At 30.1% G+C, this 23,720-nt stretch overlaps 4 protein-coding genes across 4 annotated transcripts in view; 2 read left to right on the top strand and 2 right to left on the bottom strand.

The window, feature by feature from the left end:
- The first annotated feature begins 1,910 nt into the window (after positions 1-1,910).
- Positions 1,911-10,535, top strand: LOC102662730 (putative leucine-rich repeat receptor-like serine/threonine-protein kinase At2g19230). Its single transcript, XM_041017737.1, is given in 14 exon segments — positions 1,911-2,183; positions 3,424-3,982; positions 4,513-5,003; positions 5,127-5,201; positions 5,204-5,261; positions 5,642-5,713; positions 6,519-6,590; positions 6,693-6,773; positions 7,702-7,755; positions 8,083-8,156; positions 8,159-8,298; positions 8,639-8,765; positions 9,959-10,021; positions 10,126-10,535. Coding segments are annotated over 14 exon segments (2,271 nt in total). The 5' UTR covers positions 1,911-1,960; the 3' UTR covers positions 10,308-10,535.
- Positions 10,536-10,736: 201 nt separating this feature from the next.
- On the bottom strand, positions 10,737-13,215 carry LOC106799536 (LRR receptor-like serine/threonine-protein kinase IOS1). Its single transcript, XM_014778425.2, has 7 exons — positions 13,134-13,215; positions 12,531-13,032; positions 11,701-12,176; positions 11,461-11,593; positions 11,304-11,375; positions 11,119-11,190; positions 10,737-11,033 (listed from the first exon to the last, which is right to left on the bottom strand). Exons 1-7 carry the CDS (start codon positions 13,213-13,215, stop codon positions 10,910-10,912), a joined length of 1,461 nt encoding a protein of 486 aa, XP_014633911.2. The 3' UTR covers positions 10,737-10,909.
- Positions 13,216-15,115: 1,900 nt separating this feature from the next.
- On the top strand, positions 15,116-16,493 carry LOC100777353 (glucose-6-phosphate 1-dehydrogenase 1, chloroplastic). The gene is made up of 4 exons (XM_006586352.2): positions 15,116-15,211; positions 15,721-15,926; positions 15,996-16,145; positions 16,247-16,493. Exons 1-4 carry the CDS (start codon positions 15,116-15,118, stop codon positions 16,491-16,493), a joined length of 699 nt encoding a protein of 232 aa, XP_006586415.2.
- A 1,037-nt stretch (positions 16,494-17,530) lies between these two features.
- Positions 17,531-23,720, bottom strand: part of LOC100776818 (probable LRR receptor-like serine/threonine-protein kinase MEE39) — a 16,792-nt gene continuing 10,602 nt past the window's right edge. Inside the window, exons 9-17 of the mRNA XM_041017736.1 lie at positions 23,678-23,714; positions 22,867-22,938; positions 22,684-22,764; positions 21,623-21,759; positions 21,154-21,380; positions 20,687-20,813; positions 19,439-19,501; positions 19,148-19,337; positions 17,531-18,574 (exon numbers count right to left, since the gene is read on the bottom strand). Coding sequence (XP_040873670.1) covers positions 18,178-18,574; positions 19,148-19,337; positions 19,439-19,501; positions 20,687-20,813; positions 21,154-21,380; positions 21,623-21,759; positions 22,684-22,764; positions 22,867-22,938; positions 23,678-23,714 — 1,331 coding nt within the window. The 3' untranslated portion in view covers positions 17,531-18,177. The remainder of the gene's footprint in view (positions 18,575-19,147; positions 19,338-19,438; positions 19,502-20,686; positions 20,814-21,153; positions 21,381-21,622; positions 21,760-22,683; positions 22,765-22,866; positions 22,939-23,677; positions 23,715-23,720) is intronic.

Genomic DNA, 23,720 nt, shown 5'->3' with positions numbered 1-23,720 from the left:
AAACTATAGTAAGCAAATGACTAATTTAACCTTTTAAATATTTTATCAACACCTTCATTTTTTAATCTCTTTTTTTCTATCACATTATATAACCTATCATATTTATATTATTTTTTCTTTCTGATGAGGTGTTAACACAATGAGTGTTTATGTAACCTTATTGTAAGTAGCTATGACATTACTTTGGCCACTGTAGGCTAGGAATTAAGAGCCGGGTGTAATTTCAATCTTACAGAAAATTCAATGTACAACTTGTTTTTCCTTTTCTCTTATTATATTTCCTCATTTTTTTAGGGTTTTAAAAATAAAATATAAAAAATATTTTTTCCTCATTTTTGGACACATGTTTGGAAAAAAATGTTCCCACTCAAATTACGTTAGTGATAAGGACAAGGCTATTGTCTTGGTCTTTTGTAAGTTTGTTAACTCTTGGTAAGTGTATCAAATTTATCACAAGTAGTAAAGTACTCGGAAGTGAGAGTGTCGAATCTAGAGGGACTTTATTTGTACTTAGATTAATACAAATCCAATTTAAAAGCAATAGATAAAAAATTTAAAATAAAGATAAGAAAATATAGTAGACAAGATAAAGATTTAAAGATGAAAATAAAAGATTTGAAGATAAAAATAGAAGATAGAGAAGATAAAATATTTAAATTAAGATATGATAAAGATAAAAGAAAATAGAAAAAAAGATAAGATAAGAAAAGTAAAAGATAAAAATAGAAGATAAAAATAAAATAAAATCAGAATTTGATAAGGTTGGGACCTGACCTGTCTTGTTTGTCTATGATGTATGAGTTTATGATTTTTCTTTATCAATTTAGGTGATTCTATTCTACCCACATCTGTTAATTACTTGTCCTTGATTGTTAAGGATGACAGACCTATTTTATTTATCTATCTTTCAAATTTCTTTGTAAAGACTCCAAATAAAATGCATGAAGTATCAATTCTAGATGTTTGCAAGAATGCATGGACATAAAATAATCATTCTATGTCTAACAATGACTTTCCAACGAAATCCTTTTTTTTTGTTCTAATAGAAGTTACCTTCATCCAAGCGTGTAACACCTAAAACTAATGTATGCATACCTTCTTTAAATCTTATTTAGAAATTACCTTCTCCCGAGCGTTTCCCCTAATAGAGTATAACGATGAATAATGCAAGATAAAAACAGAAAAGATAATAGAATAGAAAACACATCTGCATTGATAAACAATGAGTACATCATACATCACTTGGCTTTTAGGCCTGATAGATCCTAACTAGGGATTTAACCACTCATGGTCATTGAAAACTTTACAATGGATGAGATATAGGAACTCAGATGGGATAAGATGAGTGAAAGAAAGAAATAAAGTAAATGAAACCCTAGGAGAGAGGTTCTGTGGTGTTTGTCTTTTTCTACTTGGCTTGACTCTCTTTTTATAGTTATTGTTGTAATGAATGCTAGAAATCTTCCTTTTTAATATTTTTGATATCTTTTGGATTTGTTTTGCTTTTAATCATATCTTCTTGAGATTTTAGATATTTTTCCGATCTTTTACTCTTTTAATCTCTCCTTTTCATATCTGCAAGCCATAAATAAAAAAAATATAGATTCTTATCATTTATACAAAAATAACTACTAAATAAATATTTTCAAAAATATTTTTATTATAAAAATAACTTATATTTAGCCGTTATCAAAGCTCCAAGCATAGGTGTACAGTTATTGGCTGCTAGTAGATTTTCTAGCTCTGGTAATGCAACCAACTTACTCATACTCGTATAGGACATGACTGTTAGCACACGGCAATTTCTGGTCTCTAATGCGAAATCTCTCAGACCAAACGTAATTTGTGGTGTTCCAAACAAACTAAAGCAAAACGTACGTTGTGAGTAGAAATAATGGTAATCTGGCTTAATTAGTCAAGTCAATAAAGGGGGAAAAAAATTCCAACACAAGTACTATATATGCTAAAGTGCAGAGAGCATGAGCTAGCATCTATATATGCCATAATAGACTTAAGGAAAGTGTGTCTGGTCATTGTGTTGTACATGCATACAGATAGTATGAGGAGCGCACTGGTATGGATTTTTACCTTGAACGTTTGCCTTCAAATTTTATTTATTCCTGGTGGTGACTCAAAGCCGCATCCACGTTTCAGAGAGAAAATCACTGAGGAGTACAATCCCGGTAAGCCCATAAATTTTATTCCACATATATAAACTAATGCATGGGGCATGTTTAATTTGTTCAAGATTCTCTCAACTACAAATCCACATATGCATGAGAGAAGGAGAGAAAGTATTTATTAGGTAATATTTGGCTGCACATTTTTCATTCTCTTTTTTTATAAACAAAATTGTTCACTCAAAATATATTTAGAAAGCTCACTAAGATCGGTCTAGTGGGAGGATTTTTTTTTATAACTAATATAAGTATCTACTGATTTTTGCGATAACTAATCTAATCGAAGGATTTGAATAATTTTTTTTAGGTTTAAGATTTGTTATTAGCAATACACACAAAAACCCTCCTTTTTTCATGATGAACAAATAATGCAAGTGATCAATTGATATGGTATGATAAAATTAAATGGAGTTTTTAGCTTAATATTTTTTTAGGCTAAAATTATCAAATAGTTTCTAATTTATTTTTAAAACTAGTAGTTTAGTTTGTATTATTTTCGTCCCCAAACATTATTTTTTTACTAATTCACACTATGGATAACTAATTCCACATATATAAGTTTATTTAACTATTAATAATTTCTTTAAAAAACTTATTAAAATTTAATATAGAGATATAAATAAAATATGGTAGCTAGTTTAAAAGGAATAGATGGTTGAGTGAATTTTTTTTCCTTTTCCTAGATGCAAGATATACTGTGTACTGTATATCTGAATAAATTTTAAAAGTAAAGATGCAGTGAGAGTCTCCCCGTCCAAGTATTAAATTTTAATTTATTTAGAGTATAAAAATAAATTTTTATTTTTAACTTAAACTTTAAAATACATTGTAAAGAAGAAAAAATAAAGTTGAACGAAACATAACTTTTTTGCTTATTTTTCTTTTCTTATCAATCTTATCATTTAAATATTTCGGCAGTAATCTTTACAATCAGTATCCATTTAACTCAATTATTTTCAACATTATTTTTATTCTTAACACCATCTATATATTATTTTAAAAATTAAGTAAAATTATTATTAATATTTCAATTGAAAGAAAATTGTACTTATGTATTTATTATTTATTAATGTCTTTAATTATGTAAGATGCTTTTTGTTGTGCTGTAATTTGACCTACACTCATTTGACCTACGAGGATATTGTGTTATCATGACTATTTTGCTTACAATTTAGGCTTGAGTGTTTGTGTGGTTTCATCAAATGTTGCATCTAGTCATTTAGCTAATTAAAAAAAATTGTAGGATTTATAAGCATTGACTGTGGAGCAAGTAACGATTACTTGGACGAGGAAACAAGTATCTTTTATAAGACAGACACAGATTTCATAGAAACGGGAGAAAACTTGTTGACGTCTTCTGTATTTATTAACACAAATATCCCTGGTTTAGGAAGACAGCTACACACATTGAGAAGCTTCCCTGAGGGAAATAGGAACTGTTATACTCTGAAGCCCGAGTATAAGCAAGGTGAACAGCAAAGTTATCTGATTCGGGCTATGTTCGGATATGGAAACTACGATGGAAAAAATCATGCCCCTACGTTCGATCTCTATCTCGGGGTCAACTACTGGAAAAATGTTAACACGGCAGACAGATCCTATATTTGGGCCGAGATTATTCATGCTCCCACAACAGACACCATACAAGTGTGTCTGGTTAATATTGACACTGGTACACCTTTCATTTCGTCATTAGAGTTACGACCTTTAAGCACTTCCATTTACCAAATCATGTCACAATCATATCTATACCTCCATGGGCGGTTTGATGTCGGTGGCCCTGTTGAAACCTATTATAAAAGGTGAACTCTATCTTGTTTCAATAATCTCTACTTATTTTTTTTAACTTAGGAATACTATGGATAGACACCCAAAATCTAGAGTTAACATTTAGTGCTATTGAGACTTGTTGCATTGTGGGATATAAGTTGATCAGTGATTGGAAAGGGAGAATGAAGAGGGAAAAAGTTCGTGAGTTGAAATTTCTCACTCATATTTTTAACAAAAGTTAATAAATTGACATTTTTCTATGGAATTAATTAATTGAGACTTTTTGTTGTTTAAGTTAACTTTTAAAAATTGTATGTCCAAGTAGATATACAAAAAATGGAAGCTTACGTACGTAAATTAGTTGGCCTGTTAAGAATGGAAATGATAAGAGATAAAAGCTTAGGTGATCCGTTTTTGCTACGAGTAATATCTTTGAAAAACAATACCCAATATGCATGTATGATCTTTTATTTATTTACCAATTCTAATTAACAGAGGAACACTTAACAAAGCACAAAAGGTGGTGATATATATTTTAAGGGATCGACAATGTTTCCTATAGGTACAAGGACGATATCTATGATCGCAGGTGGTACTGGCGCGATGTTAAAGATTGGTATAAGATCAATACAACCATAGATGTTAATAAATCTGGCAATGATATTTATAAAGTACCAGCTGAAGTCTTGAAAACCGCAGTGCAGTCCTTCAATCGCTCATATGACTTGTACTATGACTATGAAATTGAATGGAATGTTCTCTTGGACAAGTATTCCAGATATTATGTCTACTTTCACTTTGCTGAAATTCAACAGCTTGCTCCAGGGCTCAGAAGGATAATCAACATCACTCTCAATGATGAAAACATACTCTCTGAGCCTATAACTCTCGAATATATGAAGCCTGTCACTATTAGTAACAAATATGCAACTCAAGGTTCCGTTCGCTTTTTAATTAGAGCAACTGCAGAATCGGATGCTCCCCCAATTCTCAATGCTTTTGAGGTTTATCAATTAATAACAGATCTAAATTCAACAACAGATATTAAAGATGGTATGTACGTATTCCACTTATATATATGCCTGTCTATCCTGCTGTTTAACTCACCAGCAAATTTGTTTCCATCAATTTCTCGGCTCTTACACGGTTACGCATAATTGTATTTGGAAACGATAGTTGATGCCATGGAGAACATCAAACGCTACTATGGGATATCCAGAATAGATTGGCAAGGGGACCCATGTCTTCCAGAAAATTCAGATGGAGTGGCCTGGACTGCAGCTACGGCATCAATCCTAGAATCATATCATTGTGAGTGCTGATAATTAATTAAGTTACATTCTTAATTCTTGAAATTTTTAGGATTATATATATACGGAATTTTTTATCCCAATAATACAAATAAAATATATATTTATCTAAATAGTACAAGATAATTATTATTTATACCTATTATAGAAATTTCTGTTCATAGGTGCACTTCTCTTTTAATTATTTTTTTCAATTTTGTTATGAAAAATCATTTTTTATTTAATGTGTTATTTTACAGTTATTGGAGTAAAAAATTTGTATATATACTTACATGTATTTTATGTCTGTCTAAGCTGACATGTGTACGTACCACCATCGCTGCCAACTTTCATTTTCTCAATTAATAACGTTAACTGTATGATTGTATCAATGACAAATAGGAACCTTAGCTCAAGCAAACTAGGAGGGCAGATAGCCGCTTCAGTCTCAGATCTTTCAGAACTACAGTCCCTGTAAGTAGCCACTGAATTATATGTACAGATTTTTCGCATTAAATTATATGCATATACAGAGTAAATTCTAGGTACGCATGCGTTATGTTTTTGCATCCTAGTCATTTTAAAATTGATTAAAATACTTTTATTTATTTATTTGATTAATTGTAAATTTAATCTTTCTATTTATCTCATATTTCAATTTTAATTTCTTATAATTTAATTCACAATTTAATCCTCTAATTTTTTTAATTTTATTATTTCATTCCACAATCCAAATTGATCATTGATTGTTATTTGTCAACGTTGATCGTCACGTGTTACACTTTTATTGAAACGTTAATTTGTGTACCTAATTAACGTTAACTTTCAATAAAAGCAATACGACAGTAACATCAATAAAATCAAACGTGATGTCACATGACAATAAAAGTCAACGTCCAATTTCAGATTAAAGATTAAAATAATGAGATTATAAAAAATTGAGAGATTAAATTCATAAATTAAATTATTAGAGGACCAAAATTAAAATTTGAGATAAATAGGAGGACTAAATTTACAATTAAGGCAATTTATTTTAAGTTTAGCTTATGACGATCATAATCTTAAAATTACCACATAAAATGTAACCAAATCTATATTTTTTCCCATTATAACTATATAAATCTATATACAATTAGTCAATAATTTTAATCAAAGCTTACACAAATAATAAAAAACAAACCATAATAATTAATACAGTTAGTATGTCTACACATATTTTTTGGAACATCACCAGTGGAATTGTTACATGCTATGGTCTTCTCACTTACTGAATTAACAGGGATGTCTCAGATAACAGTTTAAATGGTTTTGTGCCCGAGTCATTATCTCAACTTGAGTACCTGAGGATTTTGTAAGTTGTATTTTGAGCAGAACTATATATTATATTTTAAGTGATTTTGATATTTTTATTTCTGAGAATATAGAGGATCATATGATTGTCTTTCGATTGAAGAAATATAGGAGGGAATAAGCTATCTGGGTCAATTCCAGCAAAACTAATTGAGAGATCAAAGAATGGGTCACTAATATTAAGGTAAGCTTGTTATGCTTTATCTGGTAATTTGTTGGTTATGTCATATTTTCTATTTCATTAAATCACATTTAGGTTAATATTATTGGTTTCGACTGTTTAATTGTTTTGACCTTGTACGTAAAAATTGTAAGTTTTAGTTCCTAAACAAACAAATTTAATGCGCTTTAGTCCTAGTAATTGTCAGACATTAAATTCATACCAGTTGTTAAACCATTGGAAGAATTTCCATGTAGGATGAGAAAAATAAGATGCAAATGCAAAATATTAAGTAACTAATTTGTTTATGGATTTTCAGCTTTGGCTTGATTATACATTTTTACCACCAAATTAATATGATTTAGCGAATTTTATTACTGATTCTTACAAATTATTATAATATTATTCAATTTTCTAGAGTTTTATCATTTCGTTAAGTATCTGTCAAATATTAAATAGAACAATGATAAAATTCGAGAAAATGAATAACATGATCCGGATAAAATTTGAAAGAAAAAAAATTGATGCATGCTAAGATAGTACGAAAAACTATATAAGTGAAAAGAGTGCATACTTATAAGGTTTAAAATTATAAAATTTTGGGTGAAAATACGGTATTAGGCTTTAAGATTTAAAATTTAACTGATGTAAAATATTTTTAAAACTTCTTTAAAATGTTTAAAGTGGAATAATGTTTAAGTCTGCAACTGTTATTGTGTAGTTTACTACCCAGCATGTCCTCCTAATCGTTTTTTGCTTTTGGCAGGCATAATATTTCGTTATAGCTCGCTTTAGCTCGCTTTAACATAAAAAATTTATACGTTTGTCAAATTTAAATGAGAGAGGTCTCAAATGCAAAATCAGAAAATTGATTCAGACCTAATCCATATTAAGTTCTTAATTATTTTTTATTAGTTCAATTAATTACTAAATCACGGAAGTTTTGTGTTAGTGTTGATGGAAATCAAAATCTTTGCACCTCGACTCCATGCCACAAGAGAAACAGGTTGTAATTCCGTTGGTAGCAACACTTGTGGGAGCCTTCATCCTTTTGGCAGTATCATATTTGTTTTTAGAAGAGTACAAGGTACGATAACAATTCGTATAATTGATTTGAAGGTATAAAATTGTATGATAAGGCAGGAGTTGGCGAAATGTTTATAAAATTATTATTATTAACTTAAGAGAGAGAACGATAAAGTAATTACGGGAAAGAAAACTTTTGAATAACCTCCTTGTCCTCACTCTATATACTGTTTAATATGTTCATACTAACTGAATGTAAAGTAGTAACCAAATTGTACTGTGTTTCTTCCATATCAGTTGTTGTGAGTATGAAGAAGTTGAAGTTTTCCAACAAAATGGAATATGTAGACTCGAAGAAACAAGAGTTCAGCTACTCAGAGGTTCAAAGATTACGAATAATTTTGAGAGGGTTGTGGGTAAAGGAGGATTTGGAACTGTCTACTATGGTTGCATAGGTGAAACACAAGTAGCCGTGAAGATGCTCTCTCATTCAACTCAAGGTGTTCGGCAATTTCAGACAGAGGTATATATATATAATCCTATTTATAAAACATGATTGTCTAATTCATCAAAATTAAGAAAAATGATTAATTTAATTCATAACAATAAATATATCTTGAATTTTTTTAAACTATCATTTTCTCTCTTCTAATTGTTTGTGGTTATAGCTTTGATCTTTTTTTATTAAATATATTTAATCTAAAAATAATTAATACAAACAATAATATGGATTTAACTTAAGGATCAAACATCACTTCCAATTTGGATTTTATGTATAAATAGAAATTGAAGACTTATTGCTTTTAACCCTCAATATTCTCAAGTCACTTAAGATGATGGCATGGACTCTATCTGATCTGCAGGCAAATATTCTCACAAGAGTACACCATAGATGCTTTACTCCACTTATTGGATATTGCAATGAAGGCACCAGAACAGCACTCATCTATGAATACATGACCAACGGAGACCTAGCTGAGAAGCTATCAGGTTTTAAATATGTTTATATGTAGTGCAAAAGTTTTATTTCATGCGCTTTTGTAGGGATTGGTGCATATTTAAATTAAGTAATTTTAGCCTTTAAATAAATTGAGTTATTTTAAACTTAATTTTTTTTTCTAATAGAAATTTTTGAGAGATTTTTTTTAAAAAAAATAAAGTAATATTTCTTCTGATTAATAAACTCTAAACAAGCATGCACTAATTAATATTGTGTCCAAAATATTAGTAATTCATTTTATATACTCCTTTTTGTCCATTATAATTGTCTTCGGTTGACCAAGAATATATATTTTAACCGTAGATATGAATATCCATGTTATAATAACTATAACTTAAGCACGGGAGGAAATCCTAAAAGTATAGTGAAAAAGTCTTTTAGCTTAAGTATCATATTAAGCTTTTTATTCTATTTAATATGAGAATCATGACATTGTATGTCACCTCCTTTATTAATAGCTAACTTTCGTGTGACAACTTCATGCTATATATCAACTTGAACCTTACGGTAGCCTAGCTTTTTCCCTAAATGACTTTGGTTACATATCAATATTTTTTATATTTCACTTTAATCTAGCCTATATATAGCCTATTTATTGTGTCAAGAAAAAGATAGCCTTTTTATAATTCAACTTTTAATGAAAATATCAATTGTTATAACGTGAGTATAAGAGAAGAATCAAACCAAAAGACTTATTTATTAAATTAGCTAAGAGTGCAAAAGGCTTATAATTTGAGCATAACATATAAATGGTTTTATTCTAATCAAGTGGGACTCATACAATGTACTAAGGGTATGTTAACTTCTTATAAGTATTTATAGGAGAAAAAACAATAAACTTCACTATAAATTAAAATTAATTTATGTATAAATAAAAAATTAATTTTTGAAAAAGTTAATTTTAATTTATGAAAAAAAATATCCAAACATACTTAAATGTATATTTTGGGGACATATTTAAGATGTTAATACTTTTTTTGTTGGAGAATTGAATGAGAGAACGGAAAGAAGTCATAGATAATCATATAAAAAAATTTGACATTACACGTTAATCTAAAATTTTAAGATTCAGATTTATAAGTTTTCTCTTTACTTATATGATACTCAATTATTTTACTTCTATTCAATATATGACTTTACCTCACACTTGTATTCCAACTTTTTTAACATTCCTTGGATGCAGGTGAAAGTCAAACATTCTTAGGTTGGGAACAGAGATTTCAAATTGCTTTGGATTCCACAATAGGTGAGGATTAAGGGAGGCACAAAAGCAAAATTAAAATTACCTACTTTAATTCTATTATGCTACAGTAAACTTGAAGTTACTACTACCACTTCAATTATCTGCAGGCTTGGAGTACCTTCATAATGGTTGCAAGCCCCCAATTATTCACAGAGATGTTAAGACTAGAAATATTTTACTCGACGAGAATCTCCGCGCCAAAATATCTGATTTTGGATTGTCAAGAATCTTTTCAGATGATGGTGACACCCATATATCAACAGCAATTATTGCAGGCACCCCAGGATAACTATATTACTTTTGTTCTTCTGTTGATCACCATCTGGCTGCTTGTTATTTGTCTGCTGGATGCACGGATCAGATTCACATAGATTTGGATTTTGATCCAGGCTAGCATCATTCATACAAGAATAAAATCAGAGAAATAGTTGCATTTACTATCACATATTTGTTCCAGCTATCAATAACTTTTGCTGGTACTTCTTATTTAAAGTTTCTAAGAAAATAATTTTGCGAAGATGAGTGAAGAAATTGCAATGTTAATAATCTGAATTCAAGTTCATTCTGCATTAATATAAGATCAGGGGAAAGAAAAAAACTCAAATGATTAACAGTCTTCACTATATACATGATAAGACAGTTATATGTGTACTGTTTAGTAACCCACTGACACTTATGAAGTGAAGTATGACAGTCACGTGTACATTTATTAAATAGATTCATTATGTGTTAAATTGCTGAAGTTTGTCCAAAGGAGGAGACTCCCTGTTGCAGCTAAGGCCGTGTTTTGTACTACAAATTCTATATTAATTCTAGAATTCTTTCAATTAAACCTTCCAGTTCCTAATTTCAAATTCTTGAGTCTAACAATATAATGCTATGATAGAGAAATTAATTTACAATATTCAATATCAAATATATTTTGGATGCAAACCTCAATGATAGTGAACCTTGCTTTGATCTTTCAACAAGTCCTCCGGGAACTGGACCAGTAAGGTTGTTTTTCGCCAAGTTTCTGTGCAAAGAGGACGAATATGACACCCCTTTCTCTTCCACAAGGAACGAAAATGAACTGATGAAGGATATGGGATTAAACTTACAAGACTTTAAGTGATTGCAGTTGTGTCAGAAAATCAGGTACTGACCCGCTTAAACTATTGTTTGATAAATCCCTGAAAGAAGAAAATGCAAACATTACAATTATAAAACTCCAAGGGGAGAAAAAGTTACAAATTGAATGGATTTGGTTCCATCATTTGCTAACCAAATGAGATGAGGTACTCACAAATACTGTAACATAGTGAGCTCGGAGATGAAAGATAATATCTGTCCGGTCAGTCCACTTGAAGACAAATTCCTGATTGCATTTCCAAATATATTATCATTTGATGGTTTGAGTTTATGAATTTATGCATGATTTATTTTATGAATCATTAACTTACAAGGATGTGATTCTTGGGGTGTTATCATAACTACAATTTAGACCTTCCCAAATGTATGCTACTGGGCCACATGGATCTCCTTGCCAATTTCTATCCACCCCATAAGCGTTTTTGATGTTTGTGATAGCATCAACTTGTATTTGATATTAAAAAATAATTCAAAATAATTTGAAGTCAATTTATGCATATAGTTGAAATTCAAGTGACAATAAAAAGCATATGTCCAGATTTAGAGCATACCATCATCTTGTTCAGTTTCTGATTGAGCAAAATCTATTACTTTATAAATCTCCATGGCATTCATGATGGGTGGAAGGGTAGAAGTCCCTGTCTTAGCAAGAGAAAATAGATACCTTGTAGCTCCGGTCAAAGCTGATGTACTATATATGATATTTTTCGTCAGATATCCAGGAGTCAGAGGTCCATAGAATAACTTGCCATTCATGAAGATATTGAATGTTCTAGTTTCATTTTCTGCCAGAATTTTAACCTCGTTAAAGTGCATGTAGATGTAGAATTTCTCATTCACATTATCTGGATCCCAATAGAACTGAAATGGAGCACTAGCATTTATTGGTGTAGCAGCAGTGCTCATGACAACTTCTGGTAATTTGTAATCATTCTGGAATATATCATGATTAAGTGTGCTGCTTAATTGTGTCCACTGGTTGAATCCATGTGGCACCCAGATGCGGTCATAAACATCATAGTTGTACCTGTATACCACAATATATTTTAATCAGTGTGTGATATATTTATTTATAATAAATGAACAATAACAACAAAAGTCTTATTTCATTAGGTGAGATCAGATATATGGATCAAATGACACTAGTAGGTTGGTGAGAGACCAAATCCTCATATATATTATTCACTATGAGATCCCTCTTAACAACTTCCTCTAATGTCTTTATTTTTGTCTCCCTTTCCTCTTTTTCATATGACTAAAAATCATGCAATTTACTATTGACGCAGATGGATCCAGTGGCCTTCTTTCTGAATTTATAATGAATGAAATTGTAACACAATATAAATGAGCTAATGAATCAGACTCAACACAATGGACTCACCTGTATACTAAGTTGGTGATGGAACCTAAATCATATCGCCGATAGTATGCCAATGATTCAGCTGACGCTGTGACATAGGAAGCATTTTTCAAAGTCCTCAATTCTATGGTTGAAATGAATGGAGCCCCTTGACCTTTGTTAACAAGACATGGATGTATGTAATCTAGTGATGGGGTGTAAATGATCTCACTGATTTCGCTGAGTGATGCATTGGGGAAGCTCACTGTGTCCCATAAATTAGGTCCAAGATGAAGATCAAATTGTGGTGGCTGATTGAGGCCATCATAGTTTCCATAAAAGAAAGTAGCTCTGATCAAATATTTAGTACCACTGGTTACATTTATTCTGTAACAGTTTCTCTCTCCACTAGGAAAACTCCTCACATATGCTAGCTGTTGTAGATGAGTACTCTTCTCTGCTGGTGAAATACTCTTGCTTACACCAGCATCTATAAATTTGGCATCTGAAATGTAAAATATGCTTGTGGTCTTCTCAGTATAGCCTGAGAGAAAGAAACAAAGAAAAGGTTTAAGTTGTATTATTTTTTGAAGACATGATAATGTAACTATAATTAAGCTAGTTTTCAAATTTTGATAACCAAACCTGATTGATCCTGTGCTTGAACCAGAACCACAGAAATAAGTACCCCAAACAATACATAAAGAAACTGCAATAACATTCCCATCATTGTTTGATGTATCGTGTTTTGCTTAGGAAGAGAAAGATGAGTGTCATATAATCATTTTATACTGCTAAAGTCACATGCCGCAGTAGTTTACCCGGCAATGTAGTTTGTGAGAGTAATTGTTGGTTTAGAAATTCTTTGGAAGATACTGTCTTACACAACCTTTCTTGGGCATTGCGTTAATATAAACTTTATTTTAAAAAAAATGTATTTTTAGTATATGAGACCCACAACTTACACTATGTTTATTGAACAGTGCCGGTAATAGAGTCATATTTTTTTCACACTATATTTTAATACTTAGCATTTCTTTTTTACTTTATAGTATGCATGTACTGTATAAATGTGCTTACTAATTGAATAAAAGTTAATAAAAATAGGATACATCACACTTTCACTTTGCAATTGAATAGAAGACTTATTATATACTTTATTGTTTATTATTCTTTTTTATCTCTCTTTCAATTATATGTCTCGGTACGTGTTTATTAATAGTCTCCAATACAAGTGTAAATTTGGGTTTAATGCAAAAGGAGTATAAAACAATCTTTATTTAATAATAAATAATAACAAAATATATTAAGTTGAAGTGTTTGTAATAAAGATATTAATATTTAAATGATTTTTTCTCAGTAAAAAATGATATTTTTTTGTGTTAAGATAATTCATATTTTAGATATTTTACTTTATTTTAAATTATATATTATTCTAAATAATTAAAAATACGAAAAGATTATTTTTTTTATTTTTTGATGTTGTCATTAAGTAAAATAAAATAATGTCAATAAACTAAAAATATAACATAGTTAATAATAAATTTTAAAATATTTAATACTTTTAATTTCTATTAAAAAATTAAATGAAAACTATTTTAAAATATTGATTTAATACTTTTATATAGGTCAACTAATTAAAGAAATGCCTAAAAATTAAAAAGACACGTCGGCAAGAATTTCTCTATAGTAGACCAGCAGAGTAATTAAGCTTTTTATATGTCAAGATATACTACGCGCGGGGTACAACTATGTGCTCCAGTTGAGTCAAAGTAAACGGGTTTAACAAGATTATAGAAGACTTTGATACTATATTTATATGTCATTTTGGTATTATTTAAACTTTAATTCCTAAAATCATAAATATTTATTATTTTAGTGTCTAATTTTACAAAAAAAAAAATATTTTTGTATAAAACATCGTTATAATTAGTCCTTTCCATTAAAACATTCACTTTAGCAGTTAATATTAGTAGAAAAGTAGTGTAATGAGAAAGAATTAAAATGAATGATAATTTACAAACTCAATTACAATATATAATTAAAGGGGGAAATGTGTAAAGTTAATCACGATTAGCGGTGAGCTAGCACATACACATGTGCACGTAAAAGATATTATAAGTGCTTAGAAAGCTATCAAGAGATCGATTTCTCTATCACTCATGCAAGTTCATACATTGGAAGATTTCTCTGTCACTAGCACTCCTCGAGATATTTTAAATGATTTAAATGTTTTGGAACATTAAGTTTGGGTCTGCATGGTTGTAATCTTTATGCAGAATTTTCTTGTGTTTGGATTTGCTCGAACTAAAATGACCGATGAAGAATTAAGGAACATGATTAGCAAGACATTACCATGCAGAATTGATACGAGGTAAATGTCATTGCAGCAATACTATTTGATACATTAAGGCTTAAGTAAATGGGTAACTGATAAAGTGCAATGAACTTCTTTTCATTTTTTTTTATCTTTTCTCGAGTCTATCATTGAAACATGTGTACAGTTTAGCCTTTATGTTATTATGCTGACATGATGTAAAACCTCACCTTATACTTTTTCCATGCTTCCTTTCATTTTATGCATGTTGATACAAGTTTAACATGCAGGGAAAATTGCGAAAGATAAAATGGATCAGTTCTTAAAAAGATGCTTTTACCATTCTGGTCAATACAACTCCGAGGACCACTTTTCTGAATTGGGTAGCAAGCTGAGAGAGAAAGAGGTAATATATTTACCATCTTCTTCTCCTTAGATCAGAAAATGAAAAAAAAAATTGGAAGACATTTTCCACCAGAAGACAACACTAGAAAAAAAAGGAAGATAATTAGATAAATCATGTTATCTGATCTTGTATGCTATTTTTTTTTTTCAAATTTAATATAAATGTTCAAAAAACTGAAACACCCCTAATCTAAACATGAATCTCTTCTACTAGGGTGTGTCACAACTACTTTCTGAAAGTAGTCCCTGGAAGTCGAACTGGCTTCAGAAAAAAATTCAATATTGCTTCAAAGCCTGAGTCCTAAGTTTAGGAGATCTTTCTTCTGTGTAGAATAGAGTGCAAAAACCTTTAGAGCAGATGGTGATTTGAAAATTAAAACCGTAGTGCTACAAAAGGGTGATATTATCAATCATAAAATTTAAGGCATCTTATATTTCCCAGAATTAAATTTATACGAATAATTGCTCTTGAAACTATGCTTAGATATATTTGACAATGGCCTTTTCTAGGGTGGAAAGCTATCAAACAGATTGTTTTATTTGTCAATACCTCCAAACATATTTGTGGATGTGGTGAGATGCGCTAGTCTTAAAGCTTCTTCAAAAGATGGATGGACAAGGGTTATTGTTGAAAAGCCATTTGGTCGTGACTCAGAATCATCTAGTGAGCTAACAAAGAGTTTGAAGCAGCACCTCACTGAAGACCAAATATTCAGGTGCATTTGGTTTTTTTTTTTTTTTAACAAGCTAAAGTCAAAAGCTTGGACTCATTGGAAATTCTTTAGGATTGACCATTACTTGGGTAAGGAGCTCGTGGAGAATCTGTCAGTGCTTCGCTTTTCAAATCTTGATTTTGAGCCTCTATGGTCCCGGAATTACATTCGCAATGTGCAGATAATATTTTCTGAAGATTTTGGAACTGAAGGAAGAGGAGGGTGAGTACTGAGCAATTTTATGTCATACATGTTTCTTGATGATGTTCCAGAGAAATGATAATCCACACAACTAATTGAACAGTATTTGTGCTTTTCTTTAGTGATTTTGATCACTATGGAATCATTCGTGATATAATGCAAAATCATCTTCTGCAAATACTAGCATTGTTTGCAATGGAAACACCAGTCAGCTTGGCTGCTGAGGACATCAGAAATGAAAAGGTACATCCCTTTTGTCTATTCATAGTATACCTAGATAATAATATTTCATTACTGTTTCAATTCAGTCCTCCTAAATGTCCTATAATCTTATGGAAAGATTTCAGCCAATATAATGATGTTCACTGATTAATGAGAATTGTCTCAACTCAGGTTTAGGTTATGAGATCAATGAGACCACTCGAACTTGAAAATGTTGTTGATAATAAGTTTTAATTGATAATAGTGAAGTGAATGTGAACTTTTTATGGATATGAATTTGGTTACCGATATTTTTATATATTTTATTTATTTTTATATATGTCGGGATAAAGAGTGTCACATACTCAAACAACCATTTTTATTTGTTTATTGTTTGTTTTAATTTTATAAAAGAAAAAGTAAATTTTAGAAGTTCCTTTGAATTTGACCTTACTCTTATAATTTTTTTTTGAGTAAGAATTAAGATTTGTTTAATTGACATTTATAAAAAATTTTGGTGTTGTTGTTGATGGAGAAGGTGTCAGTTTTTTTTTCATACCCTGTTCTTCTTTTATAGGTAAATTAAAACATGATCCAGAGAAAATCACCAAGAGAATAATGAAGTAAGTCAAATTTCAAGTCAATTAAGAGGATAAAGAATTTCCTCTTTGTCTCCAAAATTGGGCTTGACCAAGTGAAATGCATCCTTGTTGAGATGTGTTTGATTTAGAAGAAAGAAATTCTAGGGATAAAAATAAAAGAAATTTTTGGAAAATTAAAATAAAATATAAAATGAGTTAAAAATATATATATACATTTCTCTCCTTCATTCTAAATACACCATTAGTGAGAAGGTAAGGGCCCACACAAGAACTTGAAGGAAATCCATGGTTTGCTTAAAAATAAAAAGGAATTCTTAAAAAGTAAATCAAGCTTCAAGCTTTCTTTTCTCTTAAGCCAACAAACAAAGCAAATGACTATATATCCTCCCTACCACTTAAAAGTGTCCAAATATAGGAAGGCATGTTAAAACTATTTTCTTGAGACATTCTTTCTCGCCATCAGAGCACAGGTAACATAACAAAGGGAGATATATATGCTCCATCAAGTAAAAAGAAACCATAGACCCTTCCTCAGTGTTGGGAATGACTTTGTGTAAGTTGCCCCAACACAAGATTATAGAGCATCTCCTCGTGCAATATTTTTATAAAAGGAGGATGTTAAATGAAGCTAGTGGGGAGGTTCTCTAATGATTAAAACCCAACAATTTGGATTTTGCTACACTTTCTAGAAGGGTTGATGAAGTAAATGTTTCTATCCTTGAACATCAAATTTCTAATTAATCTAACCTCTTGTTTTTCAACAGTTTGCTATGAACCAAACGGAACCATCTAGAGTCTGTGGGATTTGAATCGATCCAGATCACTCCATTGGTGCTTGTCCATCGCTTCAAGAAGGACACAAAAACAAGCAAATGCAATTGGAGTAGGACCACAAAATTTCCAGAAATTCCAACCAAGATGATCAATTACATACAAATTCTAAGCTAGATATGTCTCTCAAGAATATAGTTAAAGCTGTTATTACTGACTGTCAAACATTCCAAACTTGGATATGCAGATAAGTGTACTAGCATCCTCCTCTATGAATAATTAGTTGGGATTACAATGAAAACTCCCTTCTCAAACATGTAAAACTAATAAATTAAAGACCCATAGACACACAAGCCAATTCTACAATACAACAAAAACCGATAGCATATGTTCACCATTTCCCTTGTCCGTGTAAAAGTATCTTAAATGGAACAAGGAATATAAATGCATACATTTCTTTCAAATTTTTAATCCTTTTTTTACCTGGCTAGAGAACTAAGTCCACTAATTTCACCCGCAGAGAAAATTTCACTGGATCCAGTGGACGTAGTCCCAAGTTTCCCCATGGGGAAACATTGTTTTAATTCCATGACCACTTGATTCATTGTTGGCCTATTAACAGAACTCGGAGCAACACAGGCCATTGCAACATCTATTACTTTCCTTGCAGCCTCACTGTCATATTCTCCTTGTAACCTTGTATCCACAACACCATCAATTTCACCATCATCAGCCAGCATGGAACTTACCCATTTGATTATGTGAGTTCTCACCTGGGTTTTTAGTATGACTGTCCTCCCCGTGATTATCTCTAGAAGAACAATCCCAAAACTATACACGTCACTTTTTTCATTCAACCTGTTTGTTATGTTGTATCTGTATGACAAGTTGATAATAAGCACAAGTGCACAACAACCACTTATAAGTTCTTTTCTAATTTCGTAAGAATTTATACACTTCTGATTCCTTCAAGTGACAATCTTGTATAACAAAATGAGAAAAACACCTATTCACCTTTAAAAGTGTTAGGTGTTATCACTAGTTTTTGAAACTAACTAAATTAAAAATTAAAAAAAAAAAAGTCTTTAGAACTGTGTCAATCAAGTAGTCCATTTGTTACATACAACATATAACTTCTTTTTTTGACAATGTACAACATATGACTTAAGTGATGGTAGTAATATTAACCTATGTTTAGAGACTAAAACAACACTAATTAATTAGTTAAATTAAGGGGCTCAGATGATATGTTTGATTTTTCAAAAAAAATAAAATAGATATGATTGACAATTTTAGGGATTTATTTATAATTTCCTTAGTTTTGGAAACCCATGTAATAACGGTTAAACTTTCAGGAAGCAAAAGAGTGATTTATCCTTAAGTATATTATTAAGTTGGATTGTTATATATTAAATTTGAAATGGTAATTGACATGAGAACAATACATACTCTGGGTCAAGGTATCCTGGGGTGCCTGCAATTGCTGTTGATACATGGGTGTCACCATCATCTGAAAAGATTCTTGACAATCCAAAATCAGATATTTTGGCGCGGAGATTCTTGTCGAGTAAAATATTTCTAGTCTTAACATCTCTGTGAATAATTGGGGGCTTGCAACCATAATGAAGGTACTCCAAGCCTGCAGATAATTGAAGTGGTAGTAGTAGCTTCAAGTTTACTGTAGCATAATAGAATTGAAGGTAATTTTATTTTTGCTTTTGTGCCTCCCTTAATCCTCACCTATTGCAGAATCCAAAGCAATTTGAAATCTCTGTTCCCAACCTAAGAATGTTTGACTTTGACCTGTATCATCCAAGGGATGTTAAAAAATATTTGAGTATAAGTGTGAGGTGAAATCGAGTAAAAGTAAAAATGTTGAGTATCATATAAGTAAAGAGAAAATCCATAAATCTGGGTCTAAAGATTTTATGTTAAAGTGTGATGTCAAATTCTTTTATATAATTATCCATGACTCATTAGTGTAAATCTCTCTCTCCTCCCACTCAATTCCCCAACAAAAAAAGTATTAACATCCCCAAAATACATTTAAGTATGTTTGGATATTTTTTTCATAAATTAAAATTAACTTTTTCAAAAATTAATTTTTAATTTATACATAAATTAATTTTAATTTATAGTGAAGTTTATTGTTTTTTCTCCTATAAATACATATAAGAAGTTAACATACTCTTACTACATTGTATGAGTCCCACTTGATTAGAATAAAACGATTTATATGTTCTGCTCAAATTATAAGCCTTTTGCACTCTTAGCTAATTTAATAAATTAGTCTTTTGGTTTGATTCTTCTCTTATACTCAAGTTATAACAATTGATATTTTCATTAAAAGTTGAATTATAAAAAGGCTATCTTTTTCTTGACACAATAAATAGGCTATATATAGGCTAGATTAAAGTGAAATATACAAAATAATGATATGTAACCGAAGTCATTTAGGGGAAAAACGCTACCGTAAGGTTCAAGTTGATATATAGCATGAAGTTGTCACACGAAAGTTAGCTATTAATAAAGGAGGTGACATACAATGTCATGATTCTCATATTAAATAGAATAAAAAGCTTAATATGATACTTAAGCTAAAAGACTTTTTCACTATACTTTTAGGTTAGGATTTCCTCCCGTGCTTAAGTTATTATAACATGGATATTCATGTCTACGGTTAAAATGTATATTCTTGGTCAACTGAAGACAATTATAATGGACAAAAAGGAGTATATAAAATGAATTACTAATATTTTGGACACAATATTAATTAGTGCATGCTTGTTTAGAGTTTATTAATCAGAAGAAATATTACTTTTTTTTATAGAAAAAAAATCTCTCAAAAATTTCTAATAGAAAAAAAAATTAAGTTTAAAATAACTCAATTTATTTAAAGGCTAAAATTATTTAATTTAAATATGCACCAATCCCTACAAAAAGCGAATGAAATAAAACTTTTGCAGTACAAATAAACATATTTAAAACCTGATAGCTTCTCAGCTAGGTCTCCGTTGGTCATGTATTCATAGATGAGTGCTGTTCTGGTGCCTTCATTGCAATATCCAATAAGTGGAGTAAAGCATCTATGGTGTACTCTTGTGAGAATATTTGCCTGCAGATCAGATAGAGTCCATGCCATCATCTGAAGTGACTTGAGAATATTGAGGGTTAAAAGCAATAAGTCTTCAATTTCTATTTATACATAAAATCCAAATTAGAAGTGATGTTTGATCCTTAAGTTAAATCCATATTATTGTTTGTATTAATTATTTTTACATTAAATATATTTAATAAAAAAAGATCAAAGCTATAACCACAAACAATTAGAAGACAGAAAATGATAGTTTAAAAAAATTCAAGATATATTTATTGTTATGAATTAAATTAATCATTTTTCTTAATTTTGATGAATTAGATAATTATGTTTTATAAATAGGATTATATATATATACCTCTGTCTGAAATTGCCGAACACCTTGAGTTGAATGAGAGAGCATCTTCACGGCTACTCGTGTTTCACCTATGCAACCATAGTAGACAGTTCCAAATCCTCCTTTACCCACAACCCTCTCAAAATTATTCGTAATCATTTGAACCTCTGAGTAGCTGAACTCTTGTTTCTTCGAGTCTACATATTCCATTTTGTTGGAAAACTTCAACTTCTTCATACTCACAACAACTGATATTGAAGAAAGCACAGTACAATTTGGTTACTACTTTACATTCAGTTAGTATGAACATATTAAACAGTATATAGAGTGAGGACAAGGAGGTTATTCAAAAGTTTTCTTTCCCGTAATTACTTTATCGTTCTCTCTCTTAAGTTAATAATAATAATAATAATTTATAAACATTTCGCCAACTCCTGCCTTATCATACAATTTTATACCTTCAAATCAATTATACGAATTGTTATCGTACCTTGTACTCTTCTAAAAACAAATAATGATACTGCCAAAAGGATGAAGGCTCCCGCAAGTGTTGCTACCAACGGAATTACAACCCTGTTTCTCTTGTGGCATGGAGTCGAGGTGCAAAGATTTTGATTTCCATCAACACTAACACAAAACTTCCGTGATTTAGTAATTAATTGAACTAATAAAAAATGATTAAGAACTTAAAATGGATTAGGTCTGAATCAATTTTCTGATTTTGCATTTGAGACCTCTCTCATTTAAATTTGACAAAGGTATAAATTTTTTATGTATTTCAATTAGATTAGTTAATGAACAAATAAGCAAAAGCAAAAGCGAGCTATAACGAAATATTATGCCTGCCAAAAGCAAAAAACGATTAGGGAGGACATGCTGGGTAGTAAACTACACAATAACAGCTGCAGACTTAAACATTATTCCACTTTAAACATTTTAAAGAAGTTTTAAAAGATATTTTACATCGGTTAAATTTTAAATCTTAAAGCCTAATACCGTATTTTCACCCAAAATTTTATAATTTTAAACCTTATAAGTATGTCACTCTTTTCACTTATATAGTTTTTCTTACTATCTTAGCATGCATCAATTTTTTTTTCTTTCAAATTTTATCCGGATCATGTTATTCAATTTTCTCGAATTTTATCATTCTTCTATTTAATATTTGACAGATACTTAACGAAATGATAAAACTCTAGAAAATTGAATAATATCATAATAAAATTCGCTAAATCATATTAATTTGGTGGTAAAAAGTGTAATCAAGCCAAAGCCGAAAACCCACAAACAAATTAGTTACTTAATATTTTGCATTTGCATCTTATTTTTCTCATCCTACATGGAAATTCTTACAATGGTTTAACAACTGGTATGAATTTAATGCCTGACAATTACTAAGGACTAAAGCGCATTAAATTTGCTTGTTTAGGAACTAAAACTTACAATTTTTACGTACAAGGTCAAAACAATAATATGACATAAACGTGATTTAATGAAATAGAAAATATGACATAAGCCAACAAATTACCAGATAAAGCTTAACAAGCTTACCTTAATATTAGTGACCCATTCTTTGATCTCTCAATTAGTTTTGCAGGAATTGACCCCGATAGCTTATTCCCTCCTATATTTCTTCAATCGAAAGACAATCATATGATCCTCTCTATTCTCAGAAATAAAAATATCAAAATCATTTAAAATATAATATATAGTTCTGCTCAAAATACAACTTACAAAATCCTCAGGTACTCAAGTTGAGATAATGACTCGGGCACAAAACCATTTAAACTGTTATCTGAGACATCCCTGTTAATTGAGTAAGTGAGAAGACCATAGCATGTAACAATTCCACTGGTGATGTTCCAAAAAATATGTGTAGACATACTAACTGTATTAATTATTATGTGTAAGCTTTGATTAAAATAATTGACTAATTGTATATAGATTTATATAGTTATAATGGGAAAAAATTATAGATTTGGTTACACTTTTATGTGGTAATTTTAAGATTATGATCAGCCATAAGCTAAACTTAAAATAAATACGCTTAATTACAATTTTAGTCCTTCTATTTGTCTTAAATTTCGATTTTAGTCTCCTTATAATTTAGTTCATAAATTTAATCTTCCAATTTTTTACAATCTCCTTATTTTAGTTATCAATCTTGAAATTAGACGTTAACGGTTACTTATAACGTTGATCGTTAGGTGTCGTATTTTTATTAAAAGTTAACGTTAATTAAGTGCCCAATATTAATGTCTAATAAAAACGTGACACATAATAGTTAACGTTAATAAATAACGAAATTGCAAAAAATTCTAGGGATTAAATTCATGAATTAAATTATATGAATACTAAAATTGAAATATGAGATAAATAAGAAGATTAAATTTACAATAAAACTAAATAAATAAATAAAAGTATTTTAATCAATTTTAAAATGACTAGGATGCAAAAACATAACGCATGCGTACCTAGAATTTACTCTGTATATGCATGTAATTTAATACGAAAAATCTGTACATATAATTCAGTGGCTACTTACAGGGACTGTAGTTCTGAAAGATCTGAGACTGAAGCGGCTATCA

This window comes from Glycine max, chromosome 8 (assembly GCF_000004515.6).
Source record: "Glycine max cultivar Williams 82 chromosome 8, Glycine_max_v4.0, whole genome shotgun sequence".
In the NCBI taxonomy this organism is placed as follows: domain Eukaryota; kingdom Viridiplantae; phylum Streptophyta; class Magnoliopsida; order Fabales; family Fabaceae; genus Glycine; species Glycine max.
Note: the sequence above shows the minus strand (reverse complement) of the source record. Positions and strands in the feature narration are given on the sequence as shown.